Source organism: Fusarium solani (genome assembly GCF_023522795.1).
Source record: "Fusarium solani strain SB1 chromosome Unknown bctg00000008, whole genome shotgun sequence".
NCBI lineage: Eukaryota > Fungi > Ascomycota > Sordariomycetes > Hypocreales > Nectriaceae > Fusarium > Fusarium solani.
Window position 1 is genome coordinate 2,084,248 of NW_027072148.1, and position 17,502 is coordinate 2,101,749.

The window sequence follows — 17,502 nt, forward strand, 5'->3', positions numbered from 1 at the left end:
TGCAGTCAGAGGTTTCTGGTGTTTTCTTCTGGCTTGCTGCAACCCAGCCACCAAAAGGAGAAGGACTGGAGCCAGAGCGTCTTGGATTTGTTTCCTTCCGTTCCGGGCGTTATACCGAGAATAACTCAAGGGGAGGGGGAGTGAGTTTAAACCAACCATCTGTCTCACGAGGGCTCATCGAAGGGGAATTCAAGCGCATGCGGGTACAGTTCTTTTGGACAAACTGTTTCTTGCCAAATTATATATGAGAGGCGGATATATGGATAACTTTTTCGACGTTGGTGCTCAACATATGGGCCATGTTATGGCCAGAGCCAATATCATCTCGCAGCCCTGAGCAGAGGAGGGCTTAACACAGGCAGACGCCGAAAACCTGTCTGAAGAAACATGAAGTTGGAGATGGATATCTAGGGGAAAATTAGTGAACTGAATAGGTGAATTCGATGACAAATCTGGGAATGAACATGCTGTAGCATGGGATGCTTCGAGCTGGGTAGAGGACGGCGGCGACGACGTGATTGATCAGTCATTGTCAGCAGACATTCTGGATGAAGGGAAAATAGATCAAGATGGCGCAGGTAGCGAGTTCTTGGTTCCATAGCTATCATTTGGGCTCAGTTCTATAGCTTGCTTCTCGCTCTCGCCTTACGAACGAGTGCCTTGGAACCCCAAGAGGAACTGAGAGACCATGTATGAAGACAACCAGATACAGATCGGCATTACACTTAGCTGTGGTGTCTGCTGTGATGCAATTCTGTGTTTCCCACAAGACGTTTCGACAGGTCTCCGAGTAAAGTGAATCCCAAGTTTCTCAAGTCCATATCCCATACAAAGGGGTTTCCTGTCCAAACTCCAATACCATTATTATACACATCAAGAAAATTACAGTCTCAATATCAAATTACAATGCTTTTCTTCACTCACCAGTCAAGTCAATGACATCGATATCTTCAGACCACTTACGCTTCTCCCCAACCACGGGTGCTCGCGAGGAGCCAGCCTGAGCAGCCTGGGCCGTCTTTGCCAGAGGTTGCCGCGCACTCCCGACAGCCAGGATACGGTCCATGTTGGTGATGGCCGTGTACGCATCCCCAAGCAGCTTCTTAAGTCTGTCCTGGTCGAAGCGCACCAGCTCCTTGGTGGCTTCTGTGCGGCGAGTCGTCCAGCTCTGCAGCCGCTGCGCGATCTGCTTGAATGTCTTTGTCACGACGAGGGTCTGAGGGGATCCCCTGCGCTCCGTCGTGTGGGTGCAGTCGACATGTGCGCTGTCAAGCCCTTGGTGGAGATGGGCGCGTCTTTGCTTGTTAACCGCGAAGCGTCCGACTTCACGAGAACGATCGACAAGGAACTCGTTTAGACGCTCGCAGTCGCCACAGGAGCAATGAACTCTGGGTCGTATCAAGCTTCTGTTACAGACGGGCTCTCGGCCTACGTACTTGTCGAGATAGGCCTTGAGAAAGGTAGTGAAGAGTTTCTGGTAGCGCGACAACTCGTCCGACGACATGGTGGAATAATCCAGAGCCGCGTCGACCTTGCGCAGGAAGGGAATCCATAAGTGAGGAAGTTCAGCAGCTTCGATCCCAGGACAGTCGGAAGTAAGCTTGGAGACGAAAGACGCGACGAGGTTATCAGCCTCCGTGTCAGCCTTTATCAAGCCCCTAAACAAGGTCGATAGCTCACGAATGCTGGCGCTCACTGAGAGTTCACGCCGGATTTGGCCTTGGGAGCAACCGTACCGGGCCTTTTTAGCCGAGTGTTCAAGCGAGACGTGGCTCTGTGCCTTTGTGAAGTCGACCGAGGCGGTCATGGTCTTGGCGATGGATCGGTATAGTTGCAGGGAGCTCTCCATAGGTAGCTTGCCGTCACTTGCCTTGTCCATCAGTCGAGATAGGAAGCTGACAGCGAGTGCCAGCGACCCCTTGTGTTGAGCAATGATGGGTGCCACGCTGCACAACTATTAGCATTGTCGACTGTTACCAGAGTTGAGAACAAAAGACTTACGTCTCCGAGAGAAAAGTAGAAGGGTCGTCAAAGTAGAACGCGAGGTCTACCATGGATGGCCCGTCCACGTTGCCCAAAACATTGGTGGCACTATTCTCCAAGCACTGGCGCGTGGTTTCGCGAGCCCACTCGAGCGCAGCTGGTTCGATGCTCGAGAGTTGGTCAGGTATGGGGACCAGTCTGGTGATGGCCTCAGCCCGCTGGCTGAGATCAGTGCCCAAAAGAACAGCCGAAGTAATCCTACCTTGTGTTAGCCTGCCAGCTGCTCGTTACTGTTAACGCCAGAGACTTGCCCTTTCTGAATGGCCTTGAAGCGTTGGTTGATATCACCGCCACTCAACCACTCTTTTATCCAGTCCCAAAGACCAGGCTCTAGCTTCCTAGGTCTCAAGGCCATGGTTTTGTCAAGTAGATCATATCGTTCGCGGTGCAATGCAACTCTGACGACTTCCTGCACGGCTGCCGCATCCAAAGATGCCCGGTAGCCTGGGGTTCCCGTGGGGTTCCACGTTTCGCTCAAGATACTGTCAAGTGCGACGAAGAGAGATTCTGGTGCCTGTGGGAGCAAACATCTGCGGGCGAGATGTGCCACCGGCGATGGGTATCCGCCATTACCGGCAAAAAGAGAGGGGAGAGAGTCGTGGGGGGCAATGACAACGGTCTGGTTTGGATGATTAGACGAAGCTAGAACAAGGATGAGGAGAACATACCGCTAAGCGATACCAGTGTGTCGCCATTGGTCCCTGGAGAGTGTGTCAACATGGGCAGTCGAGAAGACAACCATATGTGGAGAGACATACCGAGTTCCCCATGTACCCTTCGTACTCCTCCCGTCCATCGACATCCTCAAAGGCGTCTTCCTGGAGAATATCGTCTTCATCAAGCTCTAGGCCCTTCGTCACAGTGTGACCGTCCAGGTCGACAAGAGTCAAGACTTTGTGTGAAGACTCTATAACCTCGTCAAGTGCGTGGAAGCCGTCTTCATCCTCTTCCTCGTCGTCTTCGATGTAGCCACCATAGCCACTATAGTACCCACCGCTGTAAAAGCTCCTCCTATCGTAGGGATCGGGGCAATACTCGACGCTTCCCGTTTCCATCTTCTCGAGCAGCGCGAGGTAGACGTCGACGGGGAGCTTGCTGCACTCTTCCTTTAGGGCTTGTACACGAACTAGATCATGTGCCTTTAGAGCGTTGAGAGAAATGCTGGCTTCGGTGTAATCGTGGTCCAGAACGTGGTAGAAATACTCATTCTCGCGCGTCGCCGGATCCTGAGCAAGCCACCGGTTCAGCGCTTGTCTAAGTGGCTGAGTGTTGACCTGGCTGAGGAGACTCGCCGAGGGACGCGGCTGGGCGGGATCGAGAGCCAGGTTGTAAGTGAGAACCCAGCGATATCCAGAGGTGACGGGAAGAACCTCATGTGAGACATCCGAGTACCAGAAGGCACAGGATTGGGCGTAGGCCGACGACCTGAAGACGTGCGCCTGACCGTTGTGTCTGAGTACCACGTCTCCGCCCTGATGGGTTGACGGCAGGCAAACGACGAGTGTGCCAAACATGCCAGGTATCTTTTCAGTGCTGTCACTTGTCAGTTGTGACATAGAGGACCGTAGCCTGAGGTCTCACTCAGTGTGTGCCTTGAACATAGCACCCTTTTCGTAGATGAGCATCTTGTAGAGCTCAGCCTTGATGGTTCCATTGATGCCTAGGGTCTTTGCGACTTGTTTGCACAAGACTTGAACCTGAGCCGTCCACGTAGGATCACGCAGCTCGAACTGGCTCGGATCCAGTTCCCATGTGTTGCGCACAGAAGTGTCGACGATGGTATCGCTGCCTTTGCCGTAGGGTGCTTGGTGGGCCTTGGCGATCATCTGGCATGCCTGAAACTCGCTGAGCGGCGTAGCGATATCGCCGACACCATGAACGAATACACCCGCCGAGAGGCGATTCACGGCGGATGAAGACGCAAATGTGCCATCTACTTGGATGTTCTCGATAGCCTGTAGGAGTTCATCCTTGAGATCGCTGGGGTCACTTGAGATGGTGTAAGAAGTAGCATCACGGTCGCGCATCTCAACTTTGACGTCGGATGCCTCAATCTTGACGCCGGACATGGGCTCGGATGCCATGATGGTCAGTGCTAAGTTGTCAAGATGAAGCTATCACCAATGTCGTCGATGTGACGCGCCCGTCTCGTATGTAGGGAGGCATGTTTAGTGCCGGGAGGCTTCATTTATGCGCTAACGAACTATGACGTCGGCTGTTGACATCTGGGGGCGACAACATGGGTGTTTGATACTTGCACTGAACTGTTTCTGCTCAAGATTGATCTGTCAATTTTGCAAAAGCATTAATTATGATGATATATTGGTGATTAGTTGAAACAGAAACCTTCTCCCGATATCTTTGACTGGTGCAGTAACCGCTCTCTATGTTCTTGTCTATCGAATTGTTAGTTATCCCGACAATCATCTTCGAAAAAGCAAGCATGAGAAAGCTCCCACAGTGTGTACTGTATCAATTCTCTACGCCTTGTGTCTTGTAACTCCTTTCCTTCGGATCGAATGGTATTTACACGGATATTCCAACGCCAGCTTCACCACGCGAGTCTCTTATAATCTCAGGCTATCAGAGTTCATCCATACTACTGCCCGGTGTACATGTCTCAGGGATAGAGGACGGCGCCGTTGGAGATGGTCTTTCTGGATGAAAAGTGCAGTATACATCCATCAGGCTCTGGCAGTCTTCTGGTGGACCGTCACTGTCCAGTGCGTAGTCCCAGTCCTCATCTGTGAGCCAACAGTACTTGAGAAACTCCGCTTTCGAGTTTGCGGCGTCGAGGTTGACATCAATCTTCGGTAGGCGAGTCTTGTATGGTTTAAAAGGCTCAGTTGTAGTGATTGACGCTGAGTTCGCGGTGGCTTTGGATGCCCTGGTGGAGACGAGGGTTTCTCTGGCTTGGTAGTTAGAAAAAGATTTGATATTGTCATGGAAGCACCCACATTCTCCATTTTCCCTTCACTGGTTGTGTAGGTGATGGCTCTGGACCATTGGATTCGCCCGGGGGACTGCAACGGATTAGAAGTAGCTTTGTATAGATGTCCCGAGGAACACTGACCCAATGCAGATATACCGGCCAACCACGGCGTCCAAGTTGGGAATGAGTCGACTGTTGCACAATGGTTTCAGCGTACTGGCAAACCTTGGTCAGTAAACACTAATAAGAAAACTGCGGAGAATACATACGGATTCCATGACTGAAGCTGGATCGTGCTGAACCACTTCCACTTGACAAAGTCTTGACAAGTCTGGCCTTGCTCGATCCTCACAAGCTCGCAGGAGTCCTCTATACAGAGATTCCTCCCCTCGAGCAAGTCAGAACAAGTATAAGTCAGACCGTTCCTTTCGATCAGCCTGTCAGTGGCCATAGACATGGCCTTTGAAATAGACTGGCAAGTATCGCCTTTTTGCACGGTGTAGATCGTTCCCTCGCACGTATGCTGTTTGTTGGTCACAAGGCGAGAATTGGGAGTCGAGTGTAGCCTATACCACATGTTAGTAGGAATGCATGTGTCTCCTATAATTGTTGAATACCCACTCGTCTTCGAGACAGAAAATGTCCTGCGCCCACAGAATCGACTTTGCAAACTCCATGGTCGACCTTGACTCGGATATGTTTTCCCATAGGCCGCCTTTGAAATCCCCGCATGCTACCACGACATTGTCCAAGAACTTACTGAGCGAAGAACGGCATGGATCGGCACAGTACAAGGCTCTTGGGTTGTCGTAAACTTGGCTTTTTAAGCCGTCGAAATCTCTTACTTGCTCCGCCGAAACAACAAATGGACAGTCAATGTTTCGCGACAAGGCTTCTCGACATGTCTGGGGGACAAAATCGGGCAAATCGAAGGGGGACTCCAAGAACCTGGAACAGCTGGCCAAGTGAAAAAGAGCGAACACACTGAGCTTCCAAGCCATGCTGGAGACTGTTTCGAACAAACGACGATGGATAGAGTTCGTGGGAGAAGCACGCCAGGTGCGGCCATATGAATGATTTTAAGCCCCATGTCGAATGCGCAGTGTCGTGCCGAGTTGGGTAATCGAGTTGCGAGTGAGCGCCTCAAAGAAGTGAGATGGAAGGATTTGCTGCAAGGAACAGGGGGATAGAATCTCATGAGATTACATTTTTCGTTGGAATTGTTTGTGTTGCTTGATGCTAGTGAAACAAGACTGGATGAGTACACCGTTTCAGATGGATTTATCATACTAATAATAAAAATATCGTGGTATTTTATGCTTGATTATTGAGTAGTTTGTTGAACGTGCCATGATGCTAATAAGAAACAATCCAGCCGTCAGCTTACGCCTGCAGTGCCGTGTAACCAACACTCCAGCGGGACATGAGGTGATTTACCCCCGCTAATGATCTTTGAGCAGCTGGCCTTTTATTGAAGGCTTGGATTTATACTTTCATCCTCAGCTCTGCCCCTCTCATTTTCCTCCTGTCAAGAGTCATCTCGGAAGAGGCCGAATGCCGGAACACGGCCCCACACCGAGTGGCGGCGCCGGATCGGCCAGGAACTCGGACATTGCGTCGGCTTGATCATGATTCGAGTGTCAGTCACAGCAGCGAGCCCCAGGGATTTATTTTCACCCTGGAACCACTGTTCAAACTGAACTCACGCTTGCGAAACAAAAGCATTTGACAAGTTGTATCTTAGTGCCTATACCTAGCAAACCACACCCCGATGGTATCCAAATAAATGAAAGTACATCCACGACAACCTCCAGCATCCATATATCTTCCGAGAGCAGTATCAGTTTATCTAGCAGCCTCAACCTCCGCAACCGCCACCACCTCCTCCTCCACCCCCTCCACAACCGCCGCCTCCTCCTCCACCATCGCCACCGCCTCCGCCTCCCCCTCCGCTGCTATAGCTACTATAGCCTCTACCACCACTGCTGTAGCTACTGTAGCCGCCTCCCCCACTGCTAGTGTAGCAAGAGGTCTTGGGAGTGCTGCTAATCGCAGCGTCGGCAGCGAGGAGAGAGTTCATCGTCGTTTGCTGATTGAGTGATGCCGTTCCCGCACCGCTTCCTCCCCTTGGGGACGAGGATGTCGCTGGCTTGGCTGCTGGCTTCTTGGCGGGAGCCGGAGCAGCAGGGGTAGCCTTGGCCGGGGCCGGGGTAGACTTGACTGGGGCTGGAGCAGATCTGGTAGCCACAGGGGCGGCGGCGGCGGGAGGAGGAGTAGTCTTGACAGACGGGATTTGGGTCGCCTGAACAGGCTTTGGGGGTTCCTGCTTCTCAAACTCCTCCTGTGTAGCGCCGCGCCGAGAGAAGCAGAGGCACTTGGCAAGGAGGTCCTTGAGAGCCATGTTGCCGGCTGCCAAGGTGGCTGAAGTATGAGAGAAGTGATGCAGTTGACTGCAGAGCTGAAGATGCTGGTGATGATTTTTCCAACTCGTCAGCCAGAGCATGAGGCTTTATACCTGAGATGACCAATGCTATAACTCCACATCTCGTATGCCTCTTCGTTGATCAACAAGGCACCCGCATCTCAGTGGTACTGGGCCAAGACGGTTCGCCCTCACGTATAGCTATCGTGTGCCTTGAAGCTCGGTATCAAAACAAGCAAGACAAGGGTCGTCAGATTAAGGTGTGTAGAAGGCGTCTCAGTTTATTCTAGTTTCCGTACGTGAGCTGGGCGTCTTGAACCTGGTCAGATCGAGGCTAATTCAGCTGGCGAGGTTGAATCGTGCATAGCCTCCATGATCGGAGCCCGCCAAGACGTCTGTTGGCCTTGTTTCTGGACCCACTATCCAGGCCGTAATATCCCCTTATTTTTGTTCCTTGAGCAAGTTTCTTTTTAGGTGCTGATGGCTAAATCAAAGAATGTTCTAAAATCTCGGCATATGCACCTTTGTGGTCAGATGTGCCTGAGCGGTGCCAGCACAAAGTCATCGAATGTTCAAGGTTATTGTTTCATACTATTCATTTCTTGACTACTATTGCGCTTCCTCCTTTATCAATTCTGCTGGTCGTTGGGTCGGCTGTGAGTTGTGAGTGCGAGGCTAGGCGATGGATGCACTTGAATATCAAAAGCCCACTTGTATTCATTCATCAACTCAGATAAAATGCATAACTGCTTGTTTTTGCACAAAGGAATCAAATGTAACCCTCAAGTGGGTTCTTAAATGGAAGCCTGGAGGAACCGTCTCATTCTGCAGCCAACCGCTCAAACAAGTCTCAATTCCGCCCTCCGCAGGCCATGAAACAGATCAATTCCGAAAATGTCTTGTTCTCTGAGGCTGCCTAGTGCTTGCCAGGCGTGTCAAAGTTCCGCTGCAGCGTTGGACCTGGTGACACAGCCACCAAAATAACCCCTCAGAGTTATCGAGCGATGCCAACTGCAGGGCGTCTGCAAGGCATATTCGCATTTTCGGTGGATACTTGATCACCAGGCAGAAAGAAAAGGTTATCGGCTGTTTTCATGTCGATCACATGTCTCTCCTTGCAAGTTAATAAACGCAATTATATGAAACAGCCCGAGCCGTCGTCTTGAAAACATTGATCTGTGACTTTGTCAAGATATGTAGTTGCTTGTTGTCCACAACACCTACGTATTGAATCCCCTTTTCTAAAGAAGGCATTGGCCACCATGCAGTAACGATAAACATATTCATCAATACATGACGGCATTAAAAACTAATCCTACAAAGCACTGTAACTTGGATACTGTAAACCTTCCACAGCAGCAGCCATAGAAAGCTAAAGGGATAGTGGAAAGTCATCTACACAATATGCCACCTTTCCTAGGTTCCCAGGGGGAGATAAATACCCGGTCTTTGTCCCCAAGTACCTTTGTCACTTACAATTGCTCCTCAATGCCATCCTCCTTGTCACCATGGCCGACCAAGTTCCCGAAAGCCTCCGCCAGCTGATCGCCGCCCTCGACATCATCTTTCTCTTCATCTACCTCGCCGCCTCGTACCTGCCCTTCATCTACAGCTCATGGAACTATAAGAAGGGCATAATAATCAGGCGAGATGTTTGGATAGCCACCACTGTTCTGGCCATATCGGCGATCCGGGTGGCGGGGATGCTATGTTTCATCATGTACTATATGCAAGGTGGTAGGGGTTCCAGTGTGTACAGCGTCACTCTCGGCCTGAGAGTCATGCTCGCTTTGACAATCAGCCCTCTTGACGCTAGGGTGACTAGATGGGCGTTCAAGACGCTCAAATGGGCGGGGAGGAAGAAGGACAGCCTAGAGTCGGGACCTCAGCAGCCTTCCACCAGCAAGGAGCCTCATCAGCCTTCCGCTGACACGGAGCCCATGGCCCCCATTCCTCGAAGCCAGCAAGTACTCGTCCCCGTCAATCCCAACGGAGAATCCCTAATGGAAAGAGACGGGAGTTCTCTTCATGAATTCCTGGTCGCCATGTACTGGACTGTCCCTATCATCATCTTCATAGCGGCCACGGTCTGCGCCGGACTCGTCATGTCCAAATCACAACAGCACGATCGGTACTCGCTTGAGGCTATCATGATCTGGTTGCTGCCGCCGATATTTCTGATGATCAACAGGTGCTTTTCCTCCGCTGGACGTCCGAGTCCAGCGAACCCCAGCCTATTGCGCCCTGACGGGTGGTACTCGTGGATGATGGGGACTCTGTTGGGGGTGGAGTTTTTTCTGATATCGTATGGCTTCAATTGCAAATTGAGAAAGGAGGCCATTACCGACATGGACGATTTCTGGACTCAGTTCGCAGGTGTAATGTTTGGTTGGGGTGGATGAGATCGAAGCCATTCGGGTGTGGTAAAAAGGAACACCACAAGTTGGCAACCACCAACCCTCTATTCACATCGTCAAGACAATTGATCAATTTGACCAGACACCCCAGCTGATCAAAAAGCCAAAAAGATGAGCTTGATCGTTCGACCACGCCAGGATTCGAACCTGGAATCTCTAGAGAGTTCGGGAGCTCAAGACCGAAATCTAGCGCCTTAGCCATTAGGCCACGCGGCCGGTTCTTGTTGAAGCTCGGCCTTCTTGTTGGCAGTTTCATGGTGGGAGGTGGTCGGCCATGAGGAGCATGCAGCCCATGTCCCTTGCTTCGTACTATCATTAACATGACACATCCTTCTAAAAAGGTGTTCTCAAGAGATACCTAGCCATACGCCCTGCTCCAGATTGGTGTGAAAAATGTCCAAGTTGGTGTGCCTAACGCCCACTCACTACGAGCCGCATATCAAGTTCAAGTCTCTGAGCATCAACACTACTGCTAAGCCATCCTTTCGCCTACACGAGTCTTCTGGCCTTGGTTGTCCTGCTTCCTCCCTCCTCGTCCTCTCCAGCCAACCGTTTTCTGAAGCTCATCTCTTGTAGCCCAGATGGAAGCCTTTGCATTAGCTCATGAGGATCGACACAAATGTACTGTGCGAACCAGGTCTGATATCGTTCAAAGGTTGTAGGGCTGTCGCGAACCCTATCTAGTACGTTCTCGAGTAGCCCGAGAAAAAATCTGTTTTCCGGTTGAGGCTGTCCCCGAAAGCCCTGCACAAGGATCTCGCTCAGCGGGACGTCCCAAAGGCAGTGAGTGGTCCATGATTCTCGTTCTACCCACGGGGACTGTGAGTCGACCTTCTTGAGGACTTTTGCTTGGCTCAAGGCGGGCGTGCGCTCCAGCGTGAGTATCCAAACCTTCTCAAACGCTAGCTGGTGGTTCCACTCTATGTGAGGACCGACTAACACAAGGTGGAGCCAGAAAGGGATTTTGTAACCATTCGCGATACAAGAGACATAGGTTGTTGGGTCTGCCCCATGGCGGAGCAGCGTCTCTAAGATGCCAGCTTCTAGCACGATATGAAGCATTGGTGCAGGGAAACGAGAATATGCGTTGCCAGCGTAATCCCATAGAAATCTGGCCCAAAAGGTGACATTACCATAGACTTCGTTTGGGTCATAACGAAGCTTGAGAAGCCTCTCCAGCAGTCGCCGGGTGGTCTTGCTACGGATGGAAGAAGCGCTGGGTGAGGAGCCAGGAGCCATGTTGAGAGCGAAAGAGAGTGGCGAATGATGCCTCTCTGTGTATGGACTGTCGAGATATCCGGGTATGGAGAGTTTGCGATGGACGTAGCCTTCGATCCCACTCTCGAGAAGCAGCAGGCGATAAACCCCCACCGCCATCGACTCGTATTGGGCCGGAATCTGATTTGTTCTCACCATCTTGGCTATTCCGAGTTCAGCGTTATCGAGAAGAGCTGATACTGCAACTTCTATGTCACCACCCTCATCACTGGCCAGGCATGCGTATCGGGCCGCCTCACGCAAGCCATGGACAAACCCAGGCACGTCTTCGATCACATCTAGGCCTTCCTCACCGGGGTAGTTTTGGTGGAAAGCAGTCCTTTTAAACCAGGCAATTCGGGCTCGAAGCAGCGAAAGATGAGAGCTAAAGTTGGCCCTGGCCTTTTCCTGGAGAAACCTGACCATCTCAGGAGTGCGTAAAAAGTCAAAGACGGTTCTGTGCAAGAAGTCCATTTTGTAGTTCTGCCATTCCAAAAGGCCTTTGCACCTCCCGTTGATTCGACGAGCGATTGAGCTAGACGCTGCTAAATAGTTGTCGTCGTCGAGCCATGCGTGATAAGCAGGAGGGTGTAACGCATAGTTCTCATCATCGTATTCTTGATCGAGGAACACAAACATTTCGACATCCAGCGGTTCTTCTGCATCACGAGCAACCATCAAAGTGCCTGCCATCTTCTCGTGGTAGAATGAGTCCACAGATGCCAGTATATGTTTAAAGAAATCCTCCAAGTCGTCTGGGCAGCTCGAGACTCTTCTTTTTAGGTCTGAGAATTTGTCGTCGTTGCTGAGACCCTCGCGCAGGAGTCGAGTGACTAGGAAAACCCAAAGAAACACACCCATGGACCTGTCTACAACTTCGTTGATCAAAGACTTCGAAGCTGCAGCATCGGGGCCACTGGAGACGAAACTCCATCGAGGATGTTCAGAAAGGCGAGCTTGGGTGTAATTAAGGATATCCTCGTGAGTGAGCTCATGCATGTACAGTTTAGACTCTCTCGAGTTGCCAAAGGCGTCTTCAAACACATTCCATGGTCTACTAGACACGCAGATCTTGATGGATGGTGGTTCGGAGAGCTCCTTGAGCGTCTGGCAGATCTCGAGGTGATCGCCCGAGTACTCGTCAAGGCCGTCGATGAAGAAACACATGTGAACCGACAAGTCCATCTTGGCCACGGCTCGCAGCGCAGACTCGAGGTCAGATTGTGTCCACTGAGATTGCTTTGACGTATTTGTCCATCGAGTTGGCAGTAGCTTTGGTATCAATTTCGGCTCCCCCTCCAGGATGTTGTGCAAGAGTGAGCGAAGGAGCCCTTCCAGGGACCTCTGGATGGTTGTCCCGTAGATGGTGAAGAAGTGCCTGGCCAACACGAGTTCTCCATGTCCAGCCCACTTTTCTAGGCACTCTTTGGTCTTTTTGTTGCCGGCAACAAACTTCATAAAGGTCGATTTGCCAGACCCTGGCTTGCCCGAGACCCAGAACAGTTTGGAATCCCCGCTCAGCCAGCGACGAAAAGACCCCGATGACCCTTGGCTCTCACCCGGTTTGTCTTGTTGCAATCCCCACGAAAATGTAGCTGCGTGGGCTTCGGGGATGTTGCTGTGCCGTTTTGGACGTTCTTCGTAGTCGAGAGAATTCAAGATATTCATGGTCTGCTGGCATTCTCTGGCATCAATCGACAAACCCTTCAACCCGGAGCAAATGCTCTCAATGGCATTTTGGGGGATGCTTTCACGACGAATCAGTGTCTGAACTTGTTGGCTGAGGCTTTTCTGTGTGTCTTGAAGCATCTGAAACCAGGTGGTGGTTCTGGTTGTCCAGTCTGTGATGGTCGACTGGAGCTGCGAAAGCTCGTTGCTCATCGCCCGGACCCCCTCACTATAGACGTGAGTAAGTGAGTTCCAGGGTTTTCGGGGGTGACAAACTTGAGCATGTCGGATAACATGAGGGACATGAGATGCTGGCGGTCTGTGACCCTACTCCTCAAGTCTTGGATCTCCCCTGCCTTCATCCTGTGACACAGGGCAGCCGAGAAACTCTTCCAAGGTCTCTGAGAATTGCCCTTCTTGGCAGCCAAACCTTTCATGATGGTGAGCAAGTCATCGCAGTCCTTCTTGCAAGCGGCAACACAATCTCGGAGATCTGGTGGTGCACTCGAGTGCGAAGGCACTGACTGTAGCTGGGCGCTAAAAGTACCAAGCTTGACACAAATGTCTTGGATATGGAGGTCATTTGGGGTGAGGCCCGACGCCGATGCGTAGATCTTGGATGTGTCCTTGAAGAGTCGGCCGACGAATTCGGCGAACTGGAGAACATTCCCGGCCAGGGCGACAGCTGCCAGGGGCTCCATGTCCTCTGGCGTAGAAGGGGAGCATGTGGAGTTGATGAATGGCGGGGGGAAGCGATAAAGATTTGAGGTGAAACCTGATCAGCCTGAGCCCAAGACCAAGCCCATGAGGCGGAGCGCCTGCAGGCTGAACAATGTGCAACTTTTGTGGCTAAGCCTCCCCCACGCATGGAAGGCACAATGTATTGGTACCTAGGTAAGTACTTGGGGCTTTTGGTCCATACAGGGCAGGCGCAATCGCTATCGCCATCGCCAGGGTCTCTTTCAACATACAGGCCTTTTGAGAAGCCAGTGTCTACGGCATCGCCATGGGCGGCAAGGTCTGTAACAAACAAACAACGCACTAGATGAGTACCCGCATTTGTTGCTCGAGAAAGGGGTTTCCATAAGTGTTTCTGGTCGGGGAACCATCCAGGAGGTCATCAACAGGCTCCAAGTCCAAGAATCGGGCCAAGATGAGTAGAACTCTTGCATAGCAAACCTTTTCGGCTAGACGCCCCAGATACGCCTTGGTGATATTTTGATCACTCTCTTCTCGATTTGTCTTGTCTCATTATGTATCCATGACCTGATCTAGCTAACGTCTTTACATGGTAGGAATACCCTCAAATTCCGCATAACCAAGTGCCAGGTTCATGTTCTCTGTAAAAGTCGTTAGTACCTAAGCGAATATCTTGATCAAAGAGATACTTACGCAAGCACTGAGTACTGGCTCCCTTGTTCAGGTTATCTATTGTGGAACAACTGGACACAGTTAGCATGGCCAATCCTTCAAAGGTTGCCAATCACTTACATGACCACACGCTTGCCAGTCTTATCAACGGCGAACCCTCCAATCTCGACGCCGTGCCGTCCTTGGATTGCCTTCACAAGCGGCGCCTCTCCGACGACCTTGACCAGCTTCTCGCCGTCGTACCGCTGCTGGAACAGCTCCCTGATGTCGCGAGAGGAAATCTGCTTGTTAAGCGGGATATTGACAGTGTGGTGAATTCCCCTGTATATATTGTTAAGAAAGCCAAATTAACTAGAGAAAAGGGAATACTAACCGGAACCAAGAAGCCACATGGGGGATAAAGGCAGCTGAAATACCAAGATGATGGTTGATCTCGCGTTCATGAATGTGACCAGTCAATGAATAGGGGAGAAGGTTATCAGTCAGGTTTTCGACATTGTTCCTTGGAGAAGGCTTGGTGCCGGCACCTGAGTATCCGGAAACGGCAAAGACGACAGGCTGACCTCCAAGAAGGTCATTCTCGACGATGGGGGCAATGCTGAGCTGGGTGGCAGTGGCATAACAACCAGGCACAGAGATTCTGGTAGACTGAGCAATCTTGGACCGCTTGGTGATCTCAGGCAGACCGTAAGTCCAGGAGTCATCGAACCGATAGTCGGCGGATATATCGACGACGACACTCTTGTGGTCGCTGTTCTTCTGAGCCTGATCAATGGCCTCGATGTAGGGCTTGCAGGCGGAATTGGGAAGAGCCATAACCCAGCAGTCGATTTCCTTATCCAACTGAGCAATGTCCTCGGGGATCAAGCTCTCGTAAGTGAGCTTGCGCTTGGTGTATCCCTCGAGTTCTTGGCCGGCGAGCTCTCTGGAGGATACGTGCCGAAGGTCCATGAATGGGTGCTCATTGAAGAGATCAATCAAGGCCTGGCCGGTATAGCCACGAGCACCTATCAATCCAATGCGGGAGGGGGAATCATTGGAGGCATTCTTCTTGCCCAGAGGCGGGTTCGGGTTGGGGGTGGTGTACTGCCCCAGCGACCTCGTAGATGAGAGGCATCGAGCTTGGGGATACTGGACGAGACGTCGGCTTGAGGCCTCAATTGGTCTCAACTGCCGAAAAGCTCGACGGGCGCCGGCGCGCATGGCAATTGAGGGGGCAGACATGATGTTCTCGGGTCAAGGTAGGCCGATGTTGTGGCGATGTCAATCAGGCCAGCGAGTGTCTCAGCGATTTCGCTTTGACCGTGGTGGTGTAAATATCACGTGACTGTTTTGAACTTGGTAGACGGCGCTCTAAACGTTGCATTTTGCATCAACTGACTCGTAAAAACAAGGGGCTATGGATTTAATGGGCAGAAACGATGATTGCGCTGCTGAAGTAGTGGTCTGGGTCACTTGAGATTGAAGCAATGTTGCCATTGTGGATTAAAGCTGTGAATACTGGTGGCCACTTACACGGGCCCAGATCAGTATCAGACTTTGTTTCGAAACGTCTCTATGAATGACAGGGAATCAATGCATTTCGAGAGAGACTTATCATCAGGAAACACCAATAGTGCGTTATTGATAAGGGAAATGCCAGTGCTGAGCTTGTAGTTCCGCCTTGGAGGTGGCCGTCAGCAGAACACTCCTCGAGAGTTGACCGAATGGATCACTGAAGGACTTTAGAAAGCCAGTCTATGTAAAGAAATGGTGAGTAATTTGTCTTGTTCTCTAATAGTGAAAGGAGCACGTGAATAACCTGGATGGGCGACTCTTACGGGATGCTGCATTACTATTATCATCAACTCTAGTAGACAAGGCGCAGAACCAGATTAACAAGCAAATGCCTATAACCAGAGATAACCATCCATCCTCCTCAACCACTCTACTGAGCCAGAGGTCCAACCAGCGTCACCTCGTCGATGTGCGAATACGAATTACCACACTCAAACTTGAACAAGATCTTGGGGTTGTCCCCAGCCTGCTCCGCGGTCCATCGGCACGTCGTCGCCAGCTCCTGAAACCTTCCTCCCGTGTTGGTCGTCGATGTGTGACCCTCTGCCTGGTTCAAGCCTCCCCAGACGCAGTAGACGTCGACGCTCTCACACCCGTAGCCGCCGCCGGAGTTGTAGTCGAGATTCACCCACGCCGAGAGGTCGTATCCCGCGCCCGGCACGATGCGCGAGGCGTCGAGCGTGTTGAAGACGTAGTAGCTGGTCATCGATCCGGTCGTGTAGAGGGACAGAGACCAGCCCTGCACCTGCGTATCCGGGTCGAGGCTGAGGCCGTCAGTGCCGCCGTTGAGGCCAGACGTCCAGGGGTCGATGGTGCGGCCGTCGTTAAAGTCGCCGTTGATGAGGATGTTGGTGATGACAGGCTCAGCAGACGAAGTAGTCGATGAGGCGGCCTGGGTGGTGGATGTAGCGAGTGTGGTGCTATCGGTCGAGACGGTCGTGATAGTAGAAGACTCAGCCGTCGAAGACGCAGACTCGGTAGTGGATGAAGGAACCGTAGTGCTGTCAGTCGAGATAGTGACAATTGTCGAAGACGTCTCAACGGTCGATGATGCAGACTCGGTAGTTGTAGGAGCAATCGTAGTACTATCAGTTGAAACAGTCGCAACAGAAGATGTCTCAACCGTCGAAGACGAAGTCCCATCCACGCTTGTGCTAGACTTGGGCCTGCATAGCGCCGCCTCAGAACCAGCGACAAAGCTCAAAGCCGCAAACGCAGCAAACAACTTTTGCGAAACCATAGCGAAGGACTGAGGGTGAGTGAAAAAAAAAAGGAGAGAACTAAGGTGACTGAGAAACTCCCCAAGAATCGGCGAGGTCTGGACTTTTAAGCAGCCACCCGCGCATCACGATAGAGCTAGCGCAGGGTCATCAGAATCTAGCTTCACTCTAGGCGCGCCGTCGATTACATGGCGCTTTTAAGCATACACTCCGAAATCTAAGCCGGTCGATGAGGCATGATGGTTGTAGACATAGACTATTTGGTGTTTCCCGACCTTGCCTCTGACTCTGCTCCCTCAATGTCAAGATATTTGCCAACGATGAAGCAAGAGAAGCCAAAACTCTGAGGCGTCCCTGTGAATTCCATGGTTCTAGGCTCAGGTACGGACACGCCCCTCATGCTTGGCCATTCAACTCCCCTGTCAGCTTTTCAATAGTTTAAAGAGTGGATATTCAGCTGGGCGGGCTATTTAGTAAACGACTGGGGCTATCCCTGCTGGCTTCTCATCAGTGTCTTTTTATATCCATGACAGTCATCTTGGAGTTAAAGAAAAACATTCAAGATAAAAGGTTCTTTCTAGGTACTTGCTTAATGCTTGTATTAGCAAACAACTG

The 17,502-nt window shown here is 51.4% G+C and overlaps 7 protein-coding genes across 7 annotated transcripts; 1 reads left to right on the forward strand and 6 right to left on the reverse strand.

The window, feature by feature from the left end:
* Positions 1 to 916: 916 nt before the first annotated feature.
* On the reverse strand, positions 917 to 4,127 carry MRS44_012699 (uncharacterized protein; the record flags this gene model as incomplete). Its single annotated transcript, XM_065618882.1, has 6 exons — positions 917 to 1,946; positions 2,002 to 2,241; positions 2,343 to 2,662; positions 2,712 to 2,744; positions 2,802 to 3,576; positions 3,625 to 4,127. The coding sequence occupies 6 exons, from the start codon at positions 4,125 to 4,127 to the stop codon at positions 917 to 919; spliced, it is 2,901 nt and encodes a 966-aa protein (XP_065474954.1).
* Positions 4,128 to 4,626: 499 nt separating this feature from the next.
* Positions 4,627 to 5,652, reverse strand: MRS44_012700 (uncharacterized protein; the record flags this gene model as incomplete). The annotated part of the gene is made up of 5 exons (XM_065618883.1): positions 4,627 to 4,951; positions 5,001 to 5,066; positions 5,117 to 5,167; positions 5,245 to 5,541; positions 5,597 to 5,652. The coding sequence occupies 5 exons, from the start codon at positions 5,650 to 5,652 to the stop codon at positions 4,627 to 4,629; spliced, it is 795 nt and encodes a 264-aa protein (XP_065474955.1).
* Positions 5,653 to 6,833: 1,181 nt separating this feature from the next.
* Positions 6,834 to 7,376, reverse strand: MRS44_012701 (uncharacterized protein; the record flags this gene model as incomplete). The annotated part of the gene is made up of 1 exon (XM_046279459.2): positions 6,834 to 7,376. The coding sequence occupies one exon, from the start codon at positions 7,374 to 7,376 to the stop codon at positions 6,834 to 6,836; it is 543 nt and encodes a 180-aa protein (XP_046132834.2).
* Positions 7,377 to 8,905: 1,529 nt separating this feature from the next.
* On the forward strand, positions 8,906 to 9,799 carry MRS44_012702 (uncharacterized protein; the record flags this gene model as incomplete). Its single annotated transcript, XM_046283556.2, has 1 exon — positions 8,906 to 9,799. The coding sequence occupies one exon, from the start codon at positions 8,906 to 8,908 to the stop codon at positions 9,797 to 9,799; it is 894 nt and encodes a 297-aa protein (XP_046132833.1).
* A 504-nt stretch (positions 9,800 to 10,303) lies between these two features.
* MRS44_012703 (uncharacterized protein) lies at positions 10,304 to 13,440 on the reverse strand (the record flags this gene model as incomplete). Its single annotated transcript, XM_046276066.2, has 2 exons — positions 10,304 to 12,968; positions 13,016 to 13,440. 2 exons carry the CDS (start codon positions 13,438 to 13,440, stop codon positions 10,304 to 10,306), a joined length of 3,090 nt encoding a protein of 1,029 aa, XP_046132832.2.
* Positions 13,441 to 14,023: 583 nt separating this feature from the next.
* Positions 14,024 to 15,334, reverse strand: MRS44_012704 (uncharacterized protein; the record flags this gene model as incomplete). The annotated part of the gene is made up of 4 exons (XM_046276065.2): positions 14,024 to 14,079; positions 14,132 to 14,181; positions 14,231 to 14,431; positions 14,484 to 15,334. 4 exons carry the CDS (start codon positions 15,332 to 15,334, stop codon positions 14,024 to 14,026), a joined length of 1,158 nt encoding a protein of 385 aa, XP_046132831.1.
* Positions 15,335 to 16,037: 703 nt separating this feature from the next.
* Positions 16,038 to 16,907, reverse strand: MRS44_012705 (uncharacterized protein; the record flags this gene model as incomplete). Its single annotated transcript, XM_046276064.2, has 1 exon — positions 16,038 to 16,907. The coding sequence occupies one exon, from the start codon at positions 16,905 to 16,907 to the stop codon at positions 16,038 to 16,040; it is 870 nt and encodes a 289-aa protein (XP_046132830.2).
* Between the last annotated feature and the right edge of the window lie 595 nt (positions 16,908 to 17,502).